The sequence below is a fragment of the Lissotriton helveticus genome, chromosome 2_1 (assembly GCF_964261635.1).
Source record: "Lissotriton helveticus chromosome 2_1, aLisHel1.1, whole genome shotgun sequence".
Lineage (NCBI taxonomy): Eukaryota > Metazoa > Chordata > Amphibia > Caudata > Salamandridae > Lissotriton > Lissotriton helveticus.
In genome coordinates this window covers 78,552,291-78,578,937 of record NC_136059.1, presented here as the reverse complement: position 1 = coordinate 78,578,937, position 26,647 = coordinate 78,552,291, and the positions used below count along the sequence as shown (strand labels likewise).

At 48.2% G+C, this 26,647-nt stretch overlaps 1 protein-coding gene and 1 long non-coding RNA gene across 9 annotated transcripts in view; one reads left to right on the top strand and one right to left on the bottom strand.

Moving 5' to 3' along the window:
* The window catches only part of EXOC6B (exocyst complex component 6B), a 1,580,787-nt gene that overhangs the window by 684,463 nt on the left and 869,677 nt on the right, over nucleotides 1-26,647 (bottom strand). For both annotated transcript variants that reach the window (XM_078674493.1, XM_078674492.1), the window contains one exon: nucleotides 19,186-19,327. In XM_078674493.1, coding sequence (XP_078530619.1) covers nucleotides 19,186-19,327 — 142 coding nt within the window. The remainder of the gene's footprint in view (nucleotides 1-19,185; nucleotides 19,328-26,647) is intronic.
* LOC144817728 (uncharacterized) overlaps nucleotides 1-26,647 on the top strand; it is an 891,613-nt gene that overhangs the window by 109,284 nt on the left and 755,682 nt on the right. The window contains exon 3 of one of the 7 annotated variants that reach the window (XR_013606965.1): nucleotides 13,373-13,472. The exons of the other annotated variants lie outside the window; for them this stretch is intronic. This is a non-coding gene — a long non-coding RNA (uncharacterized LOC144817728). The remainder of the gene's footprint in view (nucleotides 1-13,372; nucleotides 13,473-26,647) is intronic. 7 annotated transcript variants of the gene reach the window in all.

Sequence of the window (26,647 nt, the reverse complement as noted above, 5' to 3'; positions counted from 1 at the left end):
GATACTGGAGACTGCAGAATGATGGGCAGTGCATGTTCTCATGAGTGGCAAACAGGTCCAACTGAGGAAACCCCCACACCCGGACGGAGACGCCACTAGTGATCGGCCGAATACTGCTGACTGAGACTGTCCGCACGCACATTCAGCCTTTTGCGATCACGCAAATCCGATGGTCCTGAGCCCAGGATCAGATTTGCAGACCCTCTCTGCAGAGAAGATACAACCCGACTCCTCCCAGTTTGTTGATATACCACATCGTTGTAATGTTGTCTGTTAAGACCTGAACAGATTGACCACGAAGGGAAGGAAGGAAGGAAGGCCTTGAGAGCCAAACGTATCACCCGCAAATCCAAAAGAGTGAAGTGAAACAATCTTTCCTTTGGAGACCAAAGACCTTTGACTAAAAGAGCCCTCAGATGAGCTCCCCAACCTAGAGTGGGGCCTTTGGTATCATTGTGGCCACTGGAGATGGAGGTTGTAATGGCTTTCCTCGAGACAGGTTGCCTGGAACACTCACCATCGCAGATCCGCTGCAGTGTGTATGGAGATTCTGACAACCTCCTCGAGATCTCAGTTATGTTGAAACCACTGCCTGCGGAGGCACCACTGGCGGGCCCTCATATGCCAGCGTGCATGGTTGACCAACAGAATGCAGGACGAAAACAGACCGAGCAGGCACAGACCGTCTGGATTGGAACAGACACTCCATTCTGAAAAAGTGGAATCATAGCCTGGATGTCTTGAATCCTCTGCGAAGGTAGGAAGGCACGTCTCACAGTAGCGTCCAGTAATACCCCTATTAACAGGTCGCTGGTCAGATTTTGGTACATTTATCGAAAACCCCAAACTGTACAACTGTTTTGTTACCTGCAAATTATGCAGTACTATCTCTGGCGATTTTGCTTTGAGAAGCCAGTCGTCCAGATAGGGAAAAAAGAAATCCCTGACATTCTAAGATGTGCTGCCACCACCACCATCCCTTTTGTGAAGACCCGAGGCACGTTAGTAAGGCTGAATGGAAGGACCGCAAACTGGTAATGCTGCGACCCTACCATAAAATCGAGCTACGTCAGATGAGACTTCAGAATAGGAATGTGAAAATACACATCTATAAATCGATCAACACTATTCAGTCTTCCTTCGCCAACGCAAGGAGAACCTGAGCCAGGGTCAACACTTTGACCTTCTCCTGTTTGAGGTAAAAATTCTAAACCCTGAGGTCCAGGATCTGCCGTAAACAACCATCCTCTTTGAGAATCAGGAAGTACAGAGAGGAGCACCCCTAACCTCTTTCCTGCTCTGAAACTACCTCGATTGCACCTTTCTGCAGCAAAGACAGAACCTCCTGCTTGAGGAGCAGAAGAAGCTCTTCTGAGCAAAGACCCTGACGGGGAGGGAAAGGAGGAGGAAACTCCTGGAAGAGTAGGGCATACCCATTCTCTATGATGTTTAAAACCCAGGGGTCTGTAGTGACAGACCTCCAATGAGGGAGAAAATGGGACACTCGTCCTACCACGGGAGAAGCATGCTCTAAGATGGCGGAGCTAAAGCTGCTTCTCTGCAACAAAGGCTGGAGAGGTGGAGGAGACGACTTGTTGTCGGGCAGAACCCCGCAGAAGACCTCTGCCCTTTCTCCTGTAGGACCTGTACAAGGGATTTGCCTGCTACCACTGCGGTTGTTGCATGCAAAGAAAGGACAATTTTCTCGCAAGGCACAAAGTTGCAATATTTTCCAGAGCTCCTGGGTTGGGCCTGAAGTCCCAAAAATCTTGCCCTAACCTTGCTGCCCTAAAAGCGCTGCAGCGCCGAATCCGCTTTAGCCCCAAACAGACGGAACCCATCAAAGAGTAAGTCCAGCAATGTAGCCTGGACATCGAACGAGGATCCTGAACCACACAACCAGGCATGCCTCCTCGTCACCACAGATGGTCCCACAGCTCCGGCTACAGAGTTGGCTGTGTCCAGTCCAGATTGGATCACTTGGTGGGCAGCAGCTTGGGCATCTGATCACACCTCCGAAAAATGCTCTTGAACCTCTGCGGGCAACATCGGTACAACTTCCTTGGTTGTGTCCATGAGAGCATGAATGTAACGGCCAAGAGACTTGTAGCATTCGTGGATTTTAGAACCATACTCCCAGACGAGGACATTTTCTTCGCCGACTGTTCCATGCGCTTTGACTCTCTATCAGTAAGTGTTGATGGAAAGGAACCGGTCGACAGCTTTGAACAGCATGAAACCTGGACCATCAAGCTTTCCAGCAAAGGATGAGTGGACAGCAACGCTGGATACGCAGGAGCCAACTTGTATCTTCTAGACACAGTCCTGGAAACAGCTGGAGTGGTCATTGGTTTCTGCCAGATATCCAAAATGGACTCTGATGCCTTATTGAAGGGAAGTAAAGGTTCGGACTCGGAGGACGATAAATGAAGAACCTTCGTAAGAATGTTTGATTTTAGTTCTGCTGTAGAAAGAGGCAATTCTAAAAGGTCTGCAGCCTTTCCATTAACAGTGTGGTATGTGGTCACCTCGGGCGGAGGCAGGCCCTTCTGCGATGTCAGCTCCCACTCAGAAGAGGTGTCCAAGACAATAGACCATCAAAATTAGGGTCAGGGTCCACTTGGTCCCCTTTTCAGCCCCTCCATGTTCAATCTGGTATTCCTGTTCATCCAACAACCTTTGAGCCTCCACCAAGATCTCATCCTCGAAATCAGCGACGGCGAATCCAGACGCGGCGCCTGTGATTTCAAAACCGGCAAAGGAAGGTGTAAGGGAACAGGAGTTGAAGTTGGTCGAGTCGGAGCCGGTTCGGTTCCAGATGGCGCAGAGGAAGAGCCATCCAAAGAAACTCGACCATCTAAAGATTGCAACGGCGCCGATAATCTCGGCGTTGGACGAGGCCAACTCCCTGTGGCCACAGGCATAAAAGGGCATGAACGGTGCCTAGGGAAAATGAGGAGGAAAACATCCCAGGGAATATGCCAACAGACCCATGGGGCCAACAGGTGCACCAGTAGGATACGCAGCCCTCGCAAATAAGCTGGACATTGCATTTAGAAAATGCAATAGATCCGATCCCGGAGTCGGGAAAGCAGGATACGCTGGATCCGGAACAACAGCCTCTGGAGTCGTTTGTGGCGGTATCAAGTTTAGCTCCAGCTGCAGCATCAGAGATCTAGGAGCCGGAGGTGGAGTATCCGACCTTGGCATCAGAGGAGGCATAACATCTCTCGGAGCCCGAGAAGTCACAGCCCGAGAAGTCACAGCTCTTGGAGACGGGGCCAGAGTTGCTCCTGATGAAGGACTCACATCCATTGATGAATGGCGCAGGGAACCATGGTGCCGCTTCTTTTTGTGTTTCTCGGACGACCTCGAAGTATGAGGCGTCGGCGACTTCGATCGGGTCCGAAACTTCCTGCGACCCCTTTTCTGCTTCTTGGCCTTGGCATGAATAACTTGACCTCCCTCTACTTCAGATTCATCCCCTTGCACAAAGTGCATGTCCCAACATCATGATCTGAAGACAGGCACCACATCAGTCTTCACAGGGGTCAGTGATTGACATCTGGCCCCCACATTCTCTGCACAGCTTGAATCCCAACTTCATTGGCATGGTCATCTTCAACAGCTACAAAGTCGCGACAAAAGTAACAAAGAAACTCCCAGAAACGGAGAGCCTGAGATCAAAACTGTTATGCATCTACAGCGTGGAAAAAAGGGCACAGATGTCAACAAGCCAACGAGGTCTTCTTATGGCTTCGATCACGTCACACTGAGTAGCGTGCTGAGCTATTCCATTGTGACGTCCTCGCCAACGTGGGACAGCTGTGGCGAAAAGTTTCGGTGGAATTCTGAGCATTGGGATAATTCAAAAGCTGAGGAATCCACAGGCAGTTGTATCCATCAGAAAGGGGAAAGCCCTGTCCACAGAAATCAGTTTGCAGAGCAGGGAAGATAAAAAATTTGTGGCCAGGATGTGGGGTTTTCCCTGAAAACTAGCTTCAAAAGGCTGAGATAGAAGAAGGATAACTCCTTAAGTTGCCCAGAACAGCCATGCTGGGCAAGAGAATGAATAAAGAGAAGAACCTGAGAAAGGGGAGCAAATAGGTCAACCTGCTTTTCTGCAAACCATGCCACAAACTTGCCCCAATGGCAGGCGTATACCATTTTGGTGTAGGTACGCCTGGCTGCAAGCATAACATTGCAGATTTCGGGTAGAAGGTAAAAAGCTGTCCACTGTAGCCATTCAATCTCCACGCAAGAAGGCGGAGCGCTGACGGGTTTGGGTGGAGAACCCCCCCCCCCCTGCTGCTGCTACAGGTGATCCTCCAGAAGAGGCAGCCTAATCAGAATCATGCTCAACAGGTCAGGATACCATACTCTTGGGGCCTAGTCCAGAGTCACAAGCATGATTTGGGCCCAGTTGTTCCTTATTTTCTTGAGACCTTTGGGCAGGAGTGGTATGGGTGGAAAGGCATATATGAGTCCTCAGCTCTACTTGAGATGAAAAGCGTCTCCGAGCGAGAGCCGCCTTGGAAATTCCAGTGCACACAACAGAAGACATTGGGTGTTCTTGGCGGTGGCAAACATCTAACCAAGGCTCTACCCACTCTGAAAGAGACCTTGCACCACCTCTGAATGAAGACACCATCTGAGATCCGCTAGGCATCTTTGGCTGAGTGTGTCTGCCTTGGCATTCAGAGAGTCTGCCTGGTGCTGAACCTCCAGGGAAATGCCTTGACCTTCTAGCCATGTACAGGGATACAGGGCCTCTTGACAAAGGATCTACGACCCCACCTGCCCTGTTAGTTACAGTACCACATGGCAGTGGTACTGTCCATGAACACCTGCACTAGGATTCGCTTGATGTAGGGTAGAAAGGGTTTCAATGCTAACTGGAGTGCCTGGAGCTCCAGAAGGTTGATGTAGAATGCGGATTCCGCCGGAGACCAGAGGCCCTTAGTCTCAACCTCTCTCAGATAGCCACTCCATTCCAGGGGTGATGCATCTGTCACCACTGTCAGATCTGGGTTGGGAAGGGACAGGGGTTTGCCGTTGACCCAGTCACGGTTCGTTAACCACCACTGCAGATATTTAGCAGTTTCCACCGTGATCTGGAGAGATTTCACCGATGTTGCGCCCACTGGAACTTTAAGTCCACTAAAGAACCCGCATTTGCCAGTTGGCATGTGTCACCACCAGGATGCCGTGAGGCCCAGCAGCCTCCGAATCAGTCTCACAGAAATCCAGGATAGAAGCTGAAACATTGGCATCATAGCCTGAACAGTCTGGACTCGCCGTTCAGGAGGATAGACCCGAAACTGCACTATGTACAGAACAGCTCTGATGAAATGGAGTGTCTGAGAGGGAGAGTCAAGTCGGAGTTGGCAGACGACAGCCAGGGGCGAACGGTTCTTTAACAACCAGTCGTTTAGATAGATGAAGATGGGCCCCCAGATCGCCACAGGTCTGAAACTGCTGTCATAACCTTTGTGAACACCTGAGGGGCAAGGATGAGGCTAAAGGGGAACACAGTGAACTGAAAGTGCTCGTGAACTGAAGTTAACACCTGTGGGCAGGCAGGACAGAAATGTTGAAGTACGTGTCCTTCAAGTCCAATGCTATGTACCAGTTTCACAGGTCCAGAGCAGACAAGACTTGAGCGAACATGAGAATTCTGAACTTCTCCTAATTGGATCGGATGAAGGCCTCCTTCCGTCTTGGGAACAGAAAGTAGCAGGAGAGCAACCAATACCTACTTCTGGTATTGTCACCCTCTCTATGGCTCCAGGATGAAAGACAGATGGTCCTCCATCTGCCTGTCACAAGCAGGTGGCATGGCTGGAGGGGTAGTCTCGAAGGGTATGGAGTAGCCCCTTAGGACAATCTGCAGAACCCATAGGTCTGATGTTATAGACGACCAGTGGGGCAGGTGATGCCAGATCCTGCTGCCCACTGGTTGCCCATGATGCTATGAGGAAAAACTCCAAGTGTTTGGAGGCTGGTGGGGAGGGGGATACGAATGGCCCAACCTCTGGCTGCCCGACCCATAAGGTCTGATGGCACCATGTCCTCTTCCTCGCAGAGGCTGTGAAGTTTGTGTGCTGCGGTGGTTGGATGGGTATAGACGCAGCTGGAAGCCCCGTCTGTGGCAGCAAAAGGGGTGGCAACAGGCCATGGTGATGCCAAGCACCTGGCCTTAGCCCTGCTATCCTTAAAGTGCTCCAGCACTGAATCTGCCTGGTCTCCAAAGAGACGAGAGCCATCAAAGAAAATGTCAATAAGCGATGCTCAGAAAGCCAGTTGTCCTCAACTAGGCATTGTGCTATAAGGCCACCATCGATAAAACCACTCTGCAGAGCGAGTCAGTGGTATCCAGTCCACAGCGGATGGTAAACTTGGCTGTGACTCCCCCGTCAGCAACAGCCTCGGAGAGCCAGCACCACCTGTACAGCCATATTCCACAGAGCGTGGGAGTACAAGCCCAAAAGGCATGCAGTGTTCCCAGACCGTAGTGCCAGGTTGATGGAAGAAAACATCTTCATGTCTAAGTTGTCCAGCCTCTTGGATTTCCTATTAGGTGGTATGATAGGGAATGCACTATAGGAAGTGGAGGCTTGGACCACCAAGCACTCTGGGGTAGTGAGTGAGAAAGCTGGAGTCCCCATGGGTGGGGCGGTGATAGCAGGCAATTGCCTTGTTCGCAGGAGCCATTGTGCTGGGTTTGGACCAGGATTCAAGCAAAAAGTCTGTAAGGGCTTCATTAAAAGGGAAAAGCAGTGTTGAGGGAGACATTCCTGGCTGAAACACCTCTGTCAATACATTTGTCTTGACTGCCACTGAGGACAGGCTAAGATCCAAGACCTCGGCTGCCCTTCTATCTACTACTGCAAATGATACTCCCTCCTCCGTAGCCACTGTAGAGGGAGAAAGCTTGCCAATATCTGGTGAGGTGTTAAGGCCGCTGGCTTCCGCCAAATCCTCACCCAGTCCTCGTTTGGGTCAAATGGCTGGTTTTCTTCAGTGTCCAACGACCCCTCCCAATCCTCCTCGAGTACTAGCCCATAATAATAGGACTTAGGCTTTGACCTGGACAGCATGACTCCAGTCAGTGCTGGAGTTGGCATCAGGCAACGCCCATTCAACTCCGTGTCAGAGTCTGGGATTGGAATGACAGTGGCGCCACTGGTGGGTGCTGGCAGTGCCGACAACGTCTGGATCGGGAGCAGCATTGGGGAAGGTCACGGTTGTATGACCAGTGCTGCTCCGGATCAATCTGTGGATCCAAAGGGCTGGACTGGAACCAGAGCTGTCGGCGTGCATCCAGTAGAGACCACTTCCAAACTTGCAGGGCCCGAAGGCACGTTTTGGACGCAAAAATGAGGTGTATCGCCTTATAAAACTCATGAAGTTGAGCGGGGCTTGCTCTGGCTCCCAGAAACTCATAGCCAACCCAGGCACTGGCTCAATCGTAGAGCCAGGTCTCGAATGCTGACAGTCCCTCGCTTCATCAGCAAGAAGAGCTCAAAGTCCTATTCGACAGCTTGCTCTTCTTTTTGTGGTGGAGTTTAACCCCAGTGACCCAACAACTTAAGATTCTGGGCTTCGCAACCAATCCAGGACCATCCTCTCGACTGGGATCAAGACCATTCTGGTATTGCAAGTAGAGTTGGCGAGTGCTGAGAGAACGCAGCTCCCCCTCACATCACCGCAAAAGTTTGTGGGAAGAAGAGTGACTTACAGCTGAAGTCATTTTTAAACCAATTCTGGTCCGGACCCTGCGACTGGTATGAGCCTAGGTGGTCGCTTGATGTTGCGAATATAACGTGTCCTTATGCAGTGGCTCAAAAATTTGGTGACGCCCTGAAGAAATTGCCCGAAAAATATAAGGGGCAATGAAACATGTCGGCGGCAAGTGGAATATGGCTAGATAGGGATTAGCCATCTCCACTTTTTTTACTCCACGAACAACACAAAAGAAACAGAATAAAGATAAGTCTTGTGTTGCTGGTGGCTCTTTGTGTATATGTTTGTGCTCACGTTTGTGGTATTCCGTTCTGTCCCACTACTGCATCCTTTCACAAACACGGTCTTTGTTTGTTTTGTGGACACACATTTTTCTTTAAAGCTTGAAGGCACCGATGATGAGATCAGGGCAATCCTGGTGAGTACCTGCCAGGTCCCCGTTGGTGTTCGCCCGTGAGGTGCCTTCTCGCTCACACACACTTTTTTCTATTTTCTTCAATTTCCCTATTTGGGCACATTAGTGTGTGTTTTTCGTTGTTTCACAACTGTCATTTGTCTTCTCAAGGGTTGGGCAACTATTTTACTTGAAGGCATAGTTTGGTGTTACCTCCTACTTCAACATTCCAAAGTGAGGAGTATTGTGCAAAAAGGTTTGCAGCTGATGGTTCACCATGAATATATGAAAGTTTTTCTTTGCCTTGTCGGTCTAGGTCTTATTTTGGAATTACATTGCAAGTAGAGTCGCCAGGAGCTTGAGGGACCGCTTAAAGGCTTCAAGGTCATGGTGCGCCATCGATGCAGGTCTTAACATCGTGGTTGCACTCTAGGTACCAATGTCAAACAAGATGCGGGTCCGTCTCCGATATTGGTAGGTGACTGGCACCATGGGGCTTTAAGCCGGCCTTATGAGAGGACATACCTGCCACACCAGGAGAAAACTCTAAAAAAAAAGGTTGGACAAAAGACAAAAAAAGCTCAGTTAAGAATTGACTGAAGGGAAAGTTCTCCCTGGATCAGCAATGACTGGCGTGGAAAGAAAAGAACGGACGTCAGCACATTCGGGTGGCGCCTATGTAGGTGCCGTGCACGTCACATCTGGAGTAGACGCTGCGGAGCCAATCTTTCCCACCTACTTATTCCAGATCCAGCCTGATGCCTAAGGTAAGGAATCTGCAGTAAGAAGTCTAGCAGATCATAGACTATAAGATTCTCAGTAATATATAGGCTGACCAATTGATGCAGCAGATCCAAGAGCTGATACACACAGATCAATCTGGGTTTATACCAACGTGCAGTACTGTGCCAATGTTAGACAGCTGCTATGCACTGAATTCTACCGTCAGAGAACACCCTAAGGCTACAGCTCTGGCATAGATATTGAGAAAGACTCCAATCCCCTCCACTGTGGCTTCTCATATACAACAATGGCCAGTATAGGTATGAGGGACAGCATTCTGTCATGGACCGATTTACTCTATTCTGCTTCATCTGCAAGAGTCAGAAAAGGTGGCACTATTCCTGTACCATTGGCGGGGGTACCAGTCAGGGATGCCCATTATCTCCGATGCTTTTCCTGCGTTGGTGGTGGTGCCCCAGGCATTGACCATCAGGCAGGACGACAGCTATTGGGGCCTAGACTTTGAAGAGACCTCTCTATATATATCGCTATATGCAGATGATGTGTTACTGTTATTACTTGGGGAATGCTCTGTTATAGAAGGGGCCTAAATAGCGTTGGCTCGCTTTGGTTAGGTATCTAGGCATCAGGTTAACTGGGGCAAGCCTAATGAACTCCCCTGAATGCTCCAACCATTGATGATAGACTCCCTCGCCCCCCAGAACTGAGTTATAAGATCCGTTGGAAACCTCACACTAGGAATATAATTATATTGTTCAGAATCCCAGTTAGCCGGAGGGGGAACATACAAGCAACCCGTGAGTCCCTTAAGCAATCTACCTCCATCTGGACAACCTTGCCACTATACCCCATGTGCTGTATAACCCTAGTTAAAATGGTCATATTACTGCACAAAGTATATTCCTTTGCAACCCTGCCAATAGGGATCTGTCAAGTTATTCTCCGGGAGATTGATGGCTTGCTCATCGTGTTGATATGGGGATCAGAATGGGACAGACTTTCCCTCACCACACTCTAACTCCCCACCTCAGAGGACGTGATGGCTGCCCCCGATTTCGAACTCTATTGTCTCACTGCGCAGATACTCTGGGCTGCTCGATGAAAGATGGCGCGAAGAGGAGCCTCCTTGCCATTGGAAGCAGGGACTCCCTCATGATCCTCTATCCCCTACGGGGGCTACAGAACACTGCAGGTTAAAGTTTACTTACCAAATTTGTGTATGCTTGGAACAGGGCACTGCAGCGCACACATGCGCCAGTCCCCTATGCTGCAGGACTCCCAATCACCCACAGCGTGATTGCGATGCTGTTCAAGACTGGGAGGAGGCAGGTTTTACAACCCTGAGAGCCTTCTTTGAGAACTGGTTGATGAGTTTGATCTCCCCCCTTTAATGTTTTACAGTATGGAGCGGTTAGGGCCTTGGTGCGAGGGTGCTATCAGGCGGATATCACTGAGCAGTCACCACACCTGGGTCTCTGGATCATTTGCACTACCGCTGGAAGAATATGAGCTATCTCCTTAATTTACACAGCACTACTCCAGCAGAACAAGATCAATCTTCAGGGCCTACATGATCGCTGGCTGAGTGATTTAAGTGCCTCACTCTTGACCTACGACTGCAGCACTAAATTAAAGTCCTTTTCGCTGACAACACGGAATGCTAGGTTTAAGCTCACACAATATTATAAACTGCATTGGGTATACATTACTCCCAAATTAATTAACTCTATATTCCTAGCAGTGCATGCTACTTGCCTGAATTGTGTCACAGAGGCAGTAGATTTCTACCACATGGTGCGGAGCTGTCCCATTCTGGCCATTCGGTGTACTATCCTGAATACACCAGCTTTCTGTCTTCTAGGACTCATCCCACGCCCCACCCGAAAGCGATCATGTCTAGGTTGATAGATTTAGTACTGGTTCTGACCCGCCACCAGATTGCACTGTCCCGGAAGACCCCATGAGGCCCAAATCTCCCGCAAAGTCCAGCAGAACTTCTCAAATGGTCAGAATGTAAGGGTGCTGCCCTGAGAAGAGAGATATGGCAGGGTCTCCGATCCCTGGACAGCACACTGGCAGGGGACACCATAACGACTGACTGCCCTCATTTAGACAACTCCCGCAGGATACATACCCCAAGGAGAGGATACCGACTGAGCCTACTCACCTCCTTCTATAGGACAATATGCTTCCACCACATTCTACCGCCCCTCCCACCTTAGCACTGCCATCGCCCCTCCCCAATGCAAAAGCACTCATCATAATCTCTCGATGGAACGTATACTAGCTACACTATGTCCCACATATAAGGTGACCAGTGGTTTGGTCTTTGCTATCATCTTGGGTTAACGTTGATTTTCTCGCTCCAGACCGTGAAATCTGCTGACTGTGCCCATGATATGATGCGTCCCTGGAAGGCCTCTACTATTTAGTAACATCTTTATCCACTATTTATAGAACGATTAAGTGTTCTGCTGGTCTGCATAGGATATGTAGAAGCGTTTCAATAAAGTTGCCGCAAGAACAAACGTATTAAGTGATCTGCATCAGTTATGTAGAAGAGCTTCGATAAAGTTGACTGCAAAAATAAACATATACTGTCAAATGATACGAATGTGCCTTGTTACTCTCTATAATATGGTGTCTTCTAAATTTTGCAGAATAACTCCCTGAAAATCACATTTGGTTTAGTTATATATCACTTCAAGAGTTGAGAACAACATGTTGCCTCTTATAAAATGGCGCCCATGAAACTGAAACTTTGTAGAATAACTCGCCAATGACATTAATATGGCGTGTTACTTTCTATATTATGGTGTCTTCTAGATTTTGCTGAATAATCCTCTGAAAACCATATTTGGTTTTGTTACATAGTATCATTTCAAGAGTTGAGATATGCATGTTACCCTTTAAAAGTTGGCGCCAGTGAAACTCTGTAGAATAACTCGCTGAATTCCGTTGTTGATACATAGTAACCTTGTGTTGGATTTTATACATAGTATCCTTATGTGTCATTAGTTGAGAAAAATGCGCGAATCCTTAAGGACATGAATAGAGACCTTCAGCTGCCCCTCGTATTAGACCATCGATACGAAGCACAGCAAGCTGCCTATAATACCCAGGCGTTTTTACCGCATCTAAACGGAGACAAGAAGGTACGCGTACAAGCTAAGGGAAGAATAATGCCCTTTCAAATGGTAGTATTCTGCACGTTTAAATTAACAGTGAGGCAATTACGGTTTATTATGGGCTTTATTTTATTTATAGCCCCAGAGAGTACGGATTCGGCCCGTCCATAACATGGATTTATTTATGGCAACGGTTGAAAAATAGAACACCTCGCAGGAGAGCGCTAAATCCTAAACCGATTTTCTGAGTAAGGATTATATATGTTTTCATCATTGATGCTGGGATCTATGACGTTACAACGCATACTTTTACAACGCATACCATTACAACAAAACTTTTACAACGCAAAAACCATTACAACGCATGTATTTACAACGCATGTTTTTACAACGTAGGTACCTTTACAACGCATACCATTACAACGTAAGTATTGGTGAGTATATAATAATTTTTTTAATTTAAATAAATTGAAATTAATATAATTTAATTTCATTTAATTAATTTAATTTATATTGAATTTTACTTTATTTTTACCCTGTACCCCAAAAACCCAAAACTGACCCTGAACCCTAAAAATACCCCTTTACCCAAAAACCCAAAACTGACCCTGAACCCTAAAAATACCCCTTTACCCAAAAACCCAAAACTGTCCCTGAACCCTAAAAATACCCCTTTACCCAAAAACCCAAAATTGACCCTGAACCCTAAAAATACTCCTTTACCCAAAAACCCAAAACTGACCCTGAACCCTAAAAATACCCCTTTACCCAAAAACCCAAAACTGACCCTGAACCCTAAAAATACCCTTTTACCCAAAAACCCAAAACTGACCCTGAACCCTAAAAATACCCCTTTACCCAAAAACCCCAAACTGACCCTAAACCCTAAAAATACCCCTTTACCCAAAAACCCCAAACTGACCCTGAACCCTAAAAATACCCCTTTACCCAAAAACCCAAAACTGACCCTGAACCCTAAAAATACCCCTTTACCCAAAAACCCAGAACTGACCCTGAACCCTAAAAATACCCCTTTACCAAAAAACCCAAAACTGACCCTGAACCCTAAAAAAAACCCTTAAAAAAACCCAAACATATAACATTTTAAATATAATTATATACTTACCAATACTTACGTTGTAATGGTATGCGTTGTAAAGGTACCTACGTTGTAAAAGCATGCGTTGTAAATACATGCGTTGTAATGGTTTTTGTGTTGTAAAAGTTTCGTTGTAATGGTAGTGCGTTGTAAAAGTTGCGTTGTAAAGGTTGTTTCTCTTGATGCTGTGGTATATAAGCATTATCCTACGGCAGTATACTCTAGATTTGACTATAAGTATGTCTCTTGTTTCTTATGCAGTCCGAGAAAGTACAAAGACGTACCACGAGTAGTATACACTTGTTTACAATTTACCATGAACAGACAGAGCCATCTACAGAATAGAGGAATTTTTCTTGAAGTAAGCGTTTTTAATATCATATATAATTTTTGGACTTATGTACTAGATCTTGAAGTAAACAGACCAAATGTCGTACATATCTTTAGAACTAGAGGCTTTAGATTGATTTAAGGTCTGATGAAACGTCATTAGACGTATAGCTAACTATGGAACATTTCCGCTGTTTGTAGAGAACTCCATAACACCAAGCGGATCTACACTCTTTATGAGTGGTGTTTATCAAATCAAAAAGTAACTTTATTCGGTTGAATTTACAACCATAAAAGTACAGGTGAAAATCATACAGTACATATACGGTTATTTACAACATTTTACTTTTCATATAAAAATTAGTTACTATATGAGATAATGCATCAGTTTAAGAATATAATCAGTTTGCTCAATATTGGTACCCGAAATAACAGTGGTATAAAAATAGATATTTACTGCGCATGGGCCGCAAGTTGAGAACGAATTTTTATACAAGCTTTTAAATAATAAGCGACTGTTTTTGCAACAAAAGGGGAATCTAGACATTGTAATGCCAAAAGGGCAGGTCTGCATCTTCTCAATCTTAAAAATCTAAGCAGAGGAACCAACCAACGTTTGCGGGGATTGTCATAAAAGGTACAAAATAAAATTACATGTAATGTAGACTGAGGAGTACAATCGTCACAGGGACATTTGATCATATCACGTGACCAATCAGAGGGCATGGGAAATGAAACAAGACGATAAAAGGAATTAAATCTAAATCGAGTTAAAACATATCTATCATAATTAGACAAAAAAAAGGACAGATAAGGTTGAAGGCCATAGGAGGATTGAATCATCATTAGATGGTTGGTCGACTGTTTGCCGATTTCTGAGCACAGACGTAAATCACTCAGATGTGAGACACATAAGTTCTTTAAAAACCTTCTTGATATGGTAGTGAGTGACGTAGGGTTTATAAAAAACTCTAAGCAGTTCAAATCATTCAGAAATTTAAAAACGTACAACAGCCAAGGAATCTTCTTCCAATGGGTCAGAGTCAGGCAGTCTGTTATTAGCGACCGGGTTAGGAGACATTGCTCCTTGGTCCATATACGGTGCCAAAGGAGAATCGGTTGGTACCTTATGATGTCAGATATGTAATCCCTACCGAGCTCCATATGGCTACCGTAATTGGAAGCACTTCTGGGGAGGGCTAATATATACTTCAGAAAATCATTTTCGACTACTTGGAGGTCATCGACAGGGACATAGCCCCATACACCTGCTCCGTAGGTAGCCACACTCATGCACTTAGCTTGATAAATTTGCAGTATTACTGCAGGGGCGGGCTTGCCCAGCTTCCTAGAGAATGAGGTCAGTGCTGATGTTGTGCGTTGGAACTGCGATTTCCTGCTAGATATGGCAGGTTTCCATGACAGTTGATGGTCAATGAGGATTCCTAAATACGGATAGTTCCTAGCACTATCTAACCTAGTATTCTCAATATAGATAGATTTACATTTCTGGGCTTTCTTGCCAACATACATGACAAAAGTCTTGGATTTGTTGACTTTAAGACCAAGAGAGAGCATGTATTGGCAATACTTATCAAGTTGCAACTGGAGCTGATTAGGTGTCCTTGCTAAGATTACAGAGTCATCGGCATAAAGCAATGCTGGAATCAGGCGACCTTTTATACAGGGGAGGTCCTTATTCCCTATCAGCATCGCTTGCTCCAGACCGTTAGTGTAGATGTTAAATAGGAATGGAGCAAGGACGCACCCCTGTCTTACTCCTTTTGTAATTCGGAATGAATCCGTTAGCTCTCCGTTGATGCCATACCTCACACAGGCTTTGGCATCCGAGTAAAGCTCTCGGAGAAACTTCAGGATTGGGGGGTCTACACCCAGTTTATTTAAAATCTCCCATAGCTTGGAGTGGATTACGCAATCGAATGTGGAACTTAAATCCACGTAAACTAGGTAGAGATTGCCACCTTTAGCCCAGGCGTATTTCCCCATAAGTAAGGTGAGGTTAAGAGCCTGCTCCACCGTGCCCAGGCCCTCTTGGAACCCAAACTGGAGGTCTGTGATGACCTTGTTCTCCTTTGCCCAATCCTGGAGACGTTCCAGGAGGAGTCTCCCAGCGACCTTACCCAGCGAGTCCAAGAGGGAGATTGGTCGGTAGCAAGCTGGATTGTCTCGGTTCCCCTTTTTAAAGATGGGAAGAAGCACAGAGGTAGACCAAGAATCGATTAAACCGACCTGAGAGACTGCGGACATGACTTGAGTGACTATTGGGGACCATAATTCAAGGTTATTCACAAAGATGTCTAATGGGACCCCGTCAGGTCCAGGGGCTTTCCCAGTCTTGGAAGACGTTAGTGCTGTATTCACATCTCCAAGGTCAAAGTAGATGTCAATTGGGTAGGTGTTATCACTGTTGGTATTGGCCTCCCCGGATGTAATAACATCGGTAAATGGGGTTGAATCCCCAAATATCTGAGAGAAATGGGTCACCCATTTTTCAGCGGGTACTGCCACGTCTAAATGGGAAGAAGCGGCGTCATCCGCCAAAAATGGAGATTTGACTGTTCGCCAAAATAGCGTACTGTCCTTTGATTTTATGCTCTCGTGGAGTTGGGCCCAAAGGTTATTTTTTATTTCCCGTTTGCGGGCTTTTAGGGCCAATTTATATTGTTTTCTTAAATGTGAGATTAAGGCTACATCCCTGTTTTGACTATGAAGGGCTCGTTTGAGTGCACTATGGGCCCTACGACAATCAGAGTCAAACCACCCTCGACTTTCTTTCTCTTCCTTCTTGTTATGGTGGCGGATAAGCTCCTGCCGCATAGCTTCTAAGATCTTGGCAAAACTAGACAAGATCAGCTGAGGGGATGAGGTCTCCTCTAAGCAGATGTAAATTTGTGGGAGGGTTTGTTGGATAACCCTTTCGGTAACCTCTTTGGGGTTGATCTTAGACCACTTTACTGTGTACCCGTTAGTTCTGCCCATCTCCAGGGATTGCTGTGTTAAGATGCTGGACTTGGTGCGGGATGAGGGAACAGAATTAAGAGTAATAGTAATGCTGTTGGAAAAATGGTCACTAGAGGGGTCTGTGCCAGTAGAAATTTTTTTCAATCTGGTTCCTAAGATCTGAGAACACAAAATGAAGTCGATTGTGGACAACAGTCCTCTACCATGGAATGTTGGCTTAAAATCGACAGCAGGGGTCACCAATTCATTCGCAAATTCAAGTTCCAGTGAAAATAAACAAGCATTAAAAGCTGACCCTAGGCTAGAGTGAATAAAGTGGGTGATGGGGGAGTCATACTCATCTTCAAGGCCGCATAAACCTTTGTTGGAGTTAGTACATAGGTAGACATTAAAGTCCCCACCCCACACGAAATAACATTGTGACTGTGCATTTTTAACTTTCTGGTCATGTAAAAATGAAGTGATTTCTGTCAATGACTTTACACAGTCAACATGTGGTACATTATTATACATATTTATAACATAATACACGGAGCTTTTAACAGTAAACTTGAGAATTTGGAAGATTTCAGACATCTGGGATATTTCAGTCATAATAAAAGGAATTCGGTTGGATACGTAGGTGGCCAGGCCACCCTTATGTCTTCCTTGAACCGATGGAGTAGCGGACATATGAAAGGTTTTAAAACCCTGGATATGAATCGGCTCAATGGCCCAGGTTTCCTGGAAGCAGACTATGTCATGCCTGTTAACCAGGTCGATCCAGGACTGGAGCTGTGTTTTAGATCTAAGGCCCGCTACGTTCCAATACATGATTGTAAGATCCCTGGTTGGGGGTAAAAGGGGGTTGGAGATCGACAAGGTATCGGGGGGTATTAGATCACAGATACAAGGGGAAGGAATAAAGGAAGAGGCAGTGTTGTTAGATAAACAGGGTGGTGAAGGTAAACTGTTTTGTTGCCTTTTTTGCGGCTCCTCAGGGGTTATAAGAGGAGCAGGGCTAAGAACACAGACCTGTGAAGATGACAAGTGCAAGGAGATCTTTGGCAGAGGAGAAAGAAACTCGATGCCAGCACCAAGCGGGGGAAAATGGTTGGGCGTTACCACCCGGTTTTTACTGGAAGAGTGAGTAGTAAGAATCTGAGTTCCAATAGGGTCTTGAGTATTGTTATCGGAGGGGACTGATGGTCAGTCAACCATATCCAAACATTCGTACCTGTTGGATAATGGTGGACCTCTCCAGTTGGAATGATGACCAGAAGTAGAATTGGAAAAGCCGTAACCTGCCCGGTGACCATGGTCTCTATTCCCATCCCAATTGCCCACTCTCATCCAACTCCAGGGGGGACCGGTGTTGTGACGGGGAGCCGGGGGGTAGAAGTATGACAAGTTGCGGGTAGCTATCCCTTCGGCAGATGTACGGTCGCCCCAGGAGCAGATGTGCTCAACAGTATTAGGGTCTTCAAAGTTCACTATAATGCAGTCGCCCTGGATGTTTTTGGGCACGGTGCCGAGCCATGGCACTCTGCGAACGGTAGTAACTCTGTTGTCCAAAAAAGATGTTAAAGGTCTATTATTGGACAACCAGTATATGACTTTATTTTTTAGTGACCAGATTGGCTCGTCTAGACTGGGGGGGAGTTCCGGAACACCTGTCAGGCTGTGGTGTTTATCGTTTATGACCAATATATAAAGTGGTCAGCAAGAGCGAGACTTTGTCTTACTATTAAGTGAGTGAGTATGATAACATCTTTACTGCTGAGTGTATCCAGCCCTTGCATCTATCAGCTTCGATACTTAATGGCACTCCTTTGTTTTTCTGTATGTTTTCAAGCTTTTTTGTCCAGCTTCTATTTATTATCTCTCATATCTAGTAAAATGGCATCCTTTATATTTGTTACTACTGTAGTATGGTCAACTTTACCTCACCTATGTTCCATTGATAGGTCCATGCTCGCTCATATAATTTCTGCAAAAAGATATAGGCCTTTGCCTCATAACACTGGACAATCAAAGTTTGTTACACAAAAAAAAAAAGGAGCGAGAGATTTTTAGGTAAACTACTTCATTTTTAAATGTCGTGCTGCTCAATGGCTATATAATAAGCAGGTTGTTGCCTAGGTTAATACATCTCATCAGATTATTGCAGTTGTATCAGAGTGACGTTGCAATACTATATTTAGATATTATTTAAATAAAATGCCACTAGGTACTACCTAGGTAGATCTACCTGTAAGAACTTTTGAAAGAAGCAGTTTTGTGAAAGATAACTAGGTCAAGCCACTGCCATTCCTGAGACATATTTTGGTTATCATACCCTTTGCTGGTTTCATCTTTGAAAATTCCTGTGACTACATATTTTTTTTGCAAGTTGGGCTTGTTACCCTGTTTAAGCTTTTGTACTGGTTATGTTTACACTTTAAAAACTCTGTCAATAGTGTGCATTCGTGAACAATAAAATCAGATCATTTTGATGAGGAGAAATTGAATTTGTTTTTTCCCCGGGTGTGTGCTTAACCTAAAGAAGGTTTCCTGAACACACTAATGCCTCCACTGAAATGCAAACTAAAGCAAGCATCTATATTCTGATACGGTCGTGTAATGTTTCCAACTTTAGTTTACACAGCTTGCCTTGTCTGGCTACCTCGTTAGACGCTTGGACCTAATAGCCAACCACCAGCGTGCTTCCCAAGAGTCTTCCGAGTTGGCCATGTCAAGAGTAAAAGGATAGAAGGGGAGAGGCGAATGGATTTGGGTCTTACGTTCACACTCCCTGACGTCCAAGTTGAACTGCTGCAAGGCCCCCAGAGTAATCTGCCTGACTTCGGTTTCCAGCAGTAACTGCAGCAGTGACGTGGATAAGTGTTTGCAGGCTGACATGCACGCCGTCTGGGCCACTTTTCCCTGGAAAAACAGAGAGAGGGCATCAAGGCACAAGTCTACCAAAGTTCAAGACGATTACCCAAATTTCAGCTGGAACATAGCATTACATAAAGACAGAAATATCATTTTTCCAATGTTGAGGACCAAAATCACCACCCGCTTTACCAGTAATGTGGCGAATTCATGACTAACGTTTAATACTCATGCACAGGGTGGAAACTGATGCCATGTTGTTTACATCCATAATACATATTGAGACTACATACTAGACCACTTTACAGGTATAGAAGGACACCTGAGAAGAAGCTGAGCGGGATACCAGAATAACAGAAATTGGTGAGCGGGTTCAAGATGACATATGTTTGAAAGGAAAAACAGATTTGTGAGGTATCAAAACAGATCTATCACAAATATTGTGAAAAGAAAATTGCCATATTCCATGGAAACTACACTTGAATTACTCAACGTGTATTTATTTAGCTTCAGAGTTTGTAAAGCGAAGGTTGTCGGGAGGGCAGCGTTGCAGGAAACATAGCTATACATATAGTAAAACACATTTGCGCAATGATTTCAAGTGGGAGTTAACAGAGGTTAAATGTAAGGCAGAGTGGGGGGGAGAGACTGGGGTCCCTGGTCGTTGCAGCATGTTCCCCAAGCTTCACACAGCTGATTCTACAGTCTGTATCTTCTGCATCTCATAGCAGTCTACCCTCTCACGGACTGAATGCCTTTCCATCTCAGCTCCCCCGGCTATGACCCTGTCCGAGGCGCCATGCCCACTTTACCTGGGATTAATTTGCCAGGAATGTCTGTGGAAAGAGCCCATCCATTATGTGATCGCCGTTTAATGTCCCGCATTAAAACAAAATCAACTGCGAAGAGCACGCTCTGAGCGCCAAATCAGAATAAGCGAACACTGCACGTGCTCCTTCTTTTGGGAGATCTGAATGCATTAACCCTTTCTTGATCCTTCGCTTCTGTAATGTTGGGTGAACTCTGCTCATTGGATACAGTTAGAAGCTCAAAGGGCGACATTAAAGCACACCGAAAGATATATCTTGATAGGTAGATGTACAACACCAACCTCGGAAAATGTAATACTTTATGCAAATCGCCATTACTTGCCAGCACTCGGAGCAGAGAGCGTTTCTTGATGTGCCCCAAAATGTCACTAACCACTAGGTAATCTAAAACGGCTGAGTGAAGTCCCCAAAGAAGTGAGAAGTCACCTACAACGGAATGAGGTAATGTGCCGCTTCTGTAACCAATCAAAAGCCAATCCCAAGGACCCTGATTTTCCGGACATGTGAACTGCCGCTTCTAACCCCACCCAAGTGTGATCGCTTCAGCAGCCTCAACTACAACTAGCCAAAGGCCTCTCCAAATTGGTATAATTAGGGTCGGGAAGGACCAGAAAACTGCTCTGGATTTCTCGATTCCCAGGCCAGCATCCACCAAATGTTTAAAGCAAGCCTCACACAGCAATCTCTATACCATTTCAGCAAACATGCCACGCACATACAATATTGCCATCCACAACATCAATCATATTCTCAACACCACCCACATCAAATGGGAAGTACACACATAAGCTATACCTCACATTCATCAACACTAATTCCACAGTAATACATAAACCTGACAACACAAACCATAACCCACAAGAGATTGGATGCCCTCTTCATCAAATAAAGTGGACAGTCTGCCACCTCGTACGCATCTCTGACATTCTCATTTCATCAGAATAAATTATTATGGATTGTCCACTCAAAACAGGTGCTGGCTAATAGGAAAGGCCGATCTCGCTTTTGCATCATGTACATTATCTTGATATCCTTAAATATGTCAATTGCAGTTGTACCATGATTGATGCACATACCAAAGTGCATATTTTCCTGATATTGAGCTCAGCCCTGTTAATTATAATGCAAAATACTTTAATAAAAAGTGTGTTTAAAAATAAAAACAGGTGCCAGCATTGGAGCCACCCACAAATCAATCTGGAGGAGTGCCATTGAGGAACGGTTCACTCATCAGTTACTGGAACTCCGCTCCTTTAATTTCCCTAGGTCTGCATAAATGTACACATTCACCTCCTCTACAGGCCCTGGAGAGCAAGTTTGACCTTCTCCCCCAGGGTCTTTGACCTCACCATCACCACTTCCATTTACTTTCTAAGCATCATCTCTCACAATGACAAAGTGAATTGACTTCGTATCCTTCTGAACACTGCTAATGTACACTTTACACTTCACTTTTAACCCAACGCAAAGGCAACAAACAGACTAGACCTGCTTCTTCATGGCCACCCTGGCTTAATCCCAATTGCCTCTAGACTTGATCACACTACCATCCCCTATGAGATCTTTTACATTAGAACATCCCATCACCGCCAGTCAAGGGGATATTCAAGGACATATGCCACTCCTTTTAAGAATATATCTTTAATGGACCCAACAAACATGACCTTACGAGCCCTCACAACGGATCATCTCACAAATGTTAATTTCCAACTTGATGCCACAAACACATGCTCAATGTAACATGAACATCTGTGCAATCATGAATAATCCCTCTTCAGAGGCCATGGACTCAGCTCTCATCCAGGAGCTCAGAGAAGAATTGGTGTAAAACAGAGTCCTTAACGCACAAGTTACTACTTGTGTAACGATATATCTGTAAGAGACATTAGTTAGTATTAGATTCCTTACCTTAGAATATCCCCAGGCGTCAGACTGGATCCGGAAATGTTTGCGTAGCAGTACCCTTGCGCGTCGGTAGGCGTCCGTCGTCGGCGTCGTGGGCGCCGTGATGACGTCGTCGGAGTACTTAGACGCCGCCTCCGCGTGCTGACGTCAGTTCTTAGAAACAGCTTTTCCGCGCCAGAAACGCAGAGCCATGTTAAAAACCAACACTGGTGCCATTGAAACTAGGGCCCTGAAAGGGGGTAACCCTAACCCTAGATATTGGTTTGCAGAACGGGGAGGATGGGTGGGTCGGTAAGGAATCTAATACTAACTAATGTCTCTTACAGATATATCGTTACACAAGTAGTAACTTGTGCATCTGAAAGAGACACGTTAGTATTAGATTCCTTACCTAAGAATAGATACCCCAGCAATACCAACCCCGGTGGTGGGTCTGCGAACCAATAATCACACCAGAAAGTCCTGGAGGACGGAACGGCCAAAGAAGCCATCCCTCCGGACTTGGCTGTCCAGGCAGTAGTGTCTTGCAAACGTGTGCAGCGATGCCCACGTAGCTGCCTGACCGATGTCTTGTAAGGGCACTCCCCTGCCCAGGGCAGTGGTAGTCGCCGTGGCTCGGGTAGAATGAGCCCGCAATCCAACAGGGGGCTCCTTTCTAGCCAAGGAGTAGCATGCCTGTATACACAAGATGATCCACCGGGAGATGGTCCTCTTGTGCACCGCTTTCCCCTTCTTAGCGCCCACGTAACCAACAAAGAGTTGGTCATCCACCCGGAACTGGCGTGTGCGATCCAAGTAAAATGAGAGCGCACGTTTTGGGTCCAGACGGTGGAGTCGCTCTTCCTCTTTAGAGGGATGCGGTGGCGGAAAGAAGGTAGGCAAGGTGATAGACTGCCCGATGTGGAAGGCCGTGACAACCTTGGGCAGGAAAGAAGGCTTAGTACGCAACACCACTTTGTCCGGATGGACAGAAAGGAAAGGTGGAGTACAAGAAAGGGCCTGGAGCTCACTCACTCTCCTGGCAGAGGTGATGGCAACCAGGAAAGCAGTCTTCAAAGTCAGAAGGCGAAGAGGACAGTTGTGAAGTGGCTCAAAGGGAGCGCACATCAGAAACGTAAGAACCAGGTTCAAGTACGACTGAGGCATCACAAACGGAACAGGAGGGAATGTGTGAGTGATGCCCTTTAGAAATCTATTTACAATAGGGGACTTGAACAAAGAAGGTTGATCAGGCAGCCTCAGAAAGGCTGAAAGGGCAGAAAGGTAGCCCATGATAGTGCCCAGAGCAGAGCCCTGCTGGGCAAGAGAAAGAAGGAAGAGAAGAACCTCAGAAAGAGGGGCAGCAAGAGGATCCACAGCCTTTGCTGTGCACCATGCCACAAATCTGTTCCACCTGCAGGCGTATACCGACTTTGTGGAGGGACGCCTGGCTGCCAGAATGACGTTACAGACTTCAGGAGGCAAGTCAAATGGCCTCAACTGTCGCCGCTCAATCTCCAAGCATGGAGGTGGAGACTGGACAGGTTCGGGTGGAGGACCGTCCCCTGCTGCTGCGACAGAAGGTCCTCCTGAAGAGGCAGACGAATCGGGGGATCGACTGACATACTGAGTAGCTCTGGATACCAGTACCTTCGAGCCCAGTCCGGAGCCACAAGGATGACTTGGGCCCGGTCGCGCTTGATCTTCTTCAGCACTCTGGGCAGAAGTGGTATAGGCGGAAAGGCGTACAGTAGACCGCAACTCCACTTGCGACGAAAAGCGTCTCCGACTGAGCGCCGCCTTGGAAATTCCAACGCGCAGAACTGATGACATTGCGCGTTCTCTTCGGTGGCGAATAGATCTAACCAAGGCTCTCCCCATTGCTGAAAGAGGCCTTGCGCCACGTCCGAGTTCAGACGCCATTCGTGATCCATCATGCACCGACGGCTGAGCTCGTCCGCCCTGGCGTTCAGAGAACCTGCCAGGTGTTGAGCCACCAGGGTCAAGCCCTGGCGTTCCAGCCATTGTCAGAGGCGCAGAGCCTCCTGGCAAAGGGTCCACGACCCCACCCCGCCCTGTTTGTTGCAGTACCACATGGCGGTGGTGTTGTCCGTGAACACCTGCACTACACTCCCCCGGACAGAGGGGAGGAATGCTTTCAGTGCTAGACGAATCGCCCGTAACTCCAACAGGTTGATGTGGAGCCGGGCCTCCGCCAGAGACCAGAGGCCTCTGATCTCCGCCTCTCCCATGTGGCCTCCCCAGCCCTGGAGGGACGCATCCGTCACAACTACGTGCTCCGGTTGGGGAAGGGAGAGGGATCTGCCGCTGACCCAATCGCGGTCCGTGAGCCACCACTGTAGCTGTCTCGCAGTGCCCTCCGAGATCAGGACGTTGTCGGATAGGTCGCCCTGATGCTGGGCCCACTGAAACTTCAGGTCCCACTGCAGAGCCCGCATCCGCCACCTGGCGTGATGCACCAGCAGGATGCAGGAGGCCATCAGCCCCAGAAGCCGCAGCGTCAACCTGACCGAGACCTGGGATAACGGCTGAAAGATGGGAATCAGAGTCTGAATATCCCGGACCCGCTGTTCGGGTGGATAAATCCGAAACCGCGCCGAGACGAGAACCGCTCCGATGAAAAGGAGCTTCTGAGAGGGGCACAGGTGGGACTTCGGCACATTGATGGAGAACCCCAGCCGGTGCAGGAGATCTGCCGTCTTCCGGAGCGTGGCTGGCAGCACGTGTGGGTACACCCCTTCCGTGGCCACGAAAGGAGTGAAAGGCAGCCGATTGCTGGCGCGGGGCCGAGAGGCCCAAGGACTTGGCCGTAGCCCTGGAGTCCTTAAAGCGCTCAAGCGCATGGTCTGCCTTGTCGCCAAAGAGGCGACGGCCATCAAACGGCATGTCCATCAGTGTGTTTTGGACATCGGCCGAAAAGTTGGCGGACTTCAACCAGGCGTGGCGTCTGACCGCCACCGTCGTTGCCATCGCTCTACCTAGTGAGTCGGTGGTATCCAGCCCACACCGGATAGAATATCTGGCTGCATCCCGGCCCTCCACAAGGGCTTGGCCGAGTTTGGCCCGTACCTCCAACGGACACTCTGGCAGCACTTCCGCAACCGTATCCCACAGAGAGTGGGTGCAGCGGCCCAAGAGGCATGCGGTGTTGGAAGACCGCAGTCCCAGACTAAGGGACGAGAAGATCTTTTTGCCGTACTGCTCGTACCTCTTGGATTCCCTGTCCGGCGGCACCGACGGGAATGCGGTTTGGGAATTGGAGGCCTGGATGACCAGGCTCTCGGGGGTAGGGTGGGTGGACAGGAAACATGGGTCGCCCGGGGCTGGGCGGTGGCGTCTGGCCACGTTCCTATTTACGGGCGAACCCGTAGCGGGCTTGGACCAAGTGCCCAGAAGAACGTCGGTCAAGGCCTCATTAAACGGCAGCAGAGGCTCGGCCGAGCTTGACTGCGGTTTAAGGACCTCAGTGAGGAGATTAGTCCTCACGGCCGCGACGGGGAGCTCAAGGCCGAAGGCCTTGGCAGCCCTCATCAACACCACACTGTAGGTTGCCCCCTCCTCCGAAGCCACGGTAGGAGGGGAGACAAAACCAGTGTCTGGAGAGGTGTCCAGGCCACTGGCCTCCCCAAGGTCTCCTGCCCAGTCCTCATGAGACTGACACTCTCGGGTCAGAGGGTCCTCAGACCCCTCCCAATCCCCTTCATCACCCATCTCCTGATACTCAAGGTTTTCAATTAATGGGGCCTGTTCATAGAAGTGAAACTCCCCAAACGACGTCTGGAGCGGCGCCCATCGGGGCCGTGCCGACGCCGGAACAGGAACAAAGGGGGCATCGGGGACGGCGCCGCCCGAGGACGGCGCCGGAGGCGACACCTGATGGTCCGACGCCGGGGAGGTCGTAAGGTCCACCGGCGACGATCCAGATCCCGAAGAAGGCCTAGTGGGGTCCCGCGGCGCTGTGCCCTAAGGCGCCGGCGGCGCCGGGACCGCTGGACCTTGCGGCGCCGGGCCCGAAGTCACCGGCAGCGTAGGGATTGCGGAGCCTTGTGGCGCCGGGCCCGAAGGCATCGGCGGCGTCGGGGCCGAAGCACCCGGCGGCGTCGGGGCCGAAGCACCCGGCGGCGTCGGGGCCGAAGCACCCGACGGCGTCGGGGCTGAAGCCCCCGACCCGCTAGAGGCCCCAGACGGATCCGCTGGGCCCGAAGGCGCCGCGGAGCCCGTCGGAGGAGAGAGATTCCTCATGGCCATGAGGAAGCGCTCAATCTCCCCCGGCGTCGCGTCTAGCCCAGGGACCGGAGGGTGTGGAGCTGGACGCGGCGCCCGCGACTCCGACGGAGCCACGTGGGTGGTGTCAGCCGAACCCCCGGCCACATCGCGCGAGCGTCGGGGGGAGTCCGAAGAGCGATGACGCCTCTTGGACTTCTTGTGCTTCTTACCTGACGACGACTTCGACCCGGAGGAGTGCGGCCTACTCTCGGAACTGTGATGGCTCCGAGCCCGCGACCTGTCCCTCGACCTCCCGTTGGACCGGGACCTCTCGCGGCACGGGACCGACTGCCGGAGTTCGAGTCGCCTGCAGGACCGCTCCCGCCTGGCTTTCGAAGAGAGGGCCCGGCAGTCGGAGCAGGCCTTG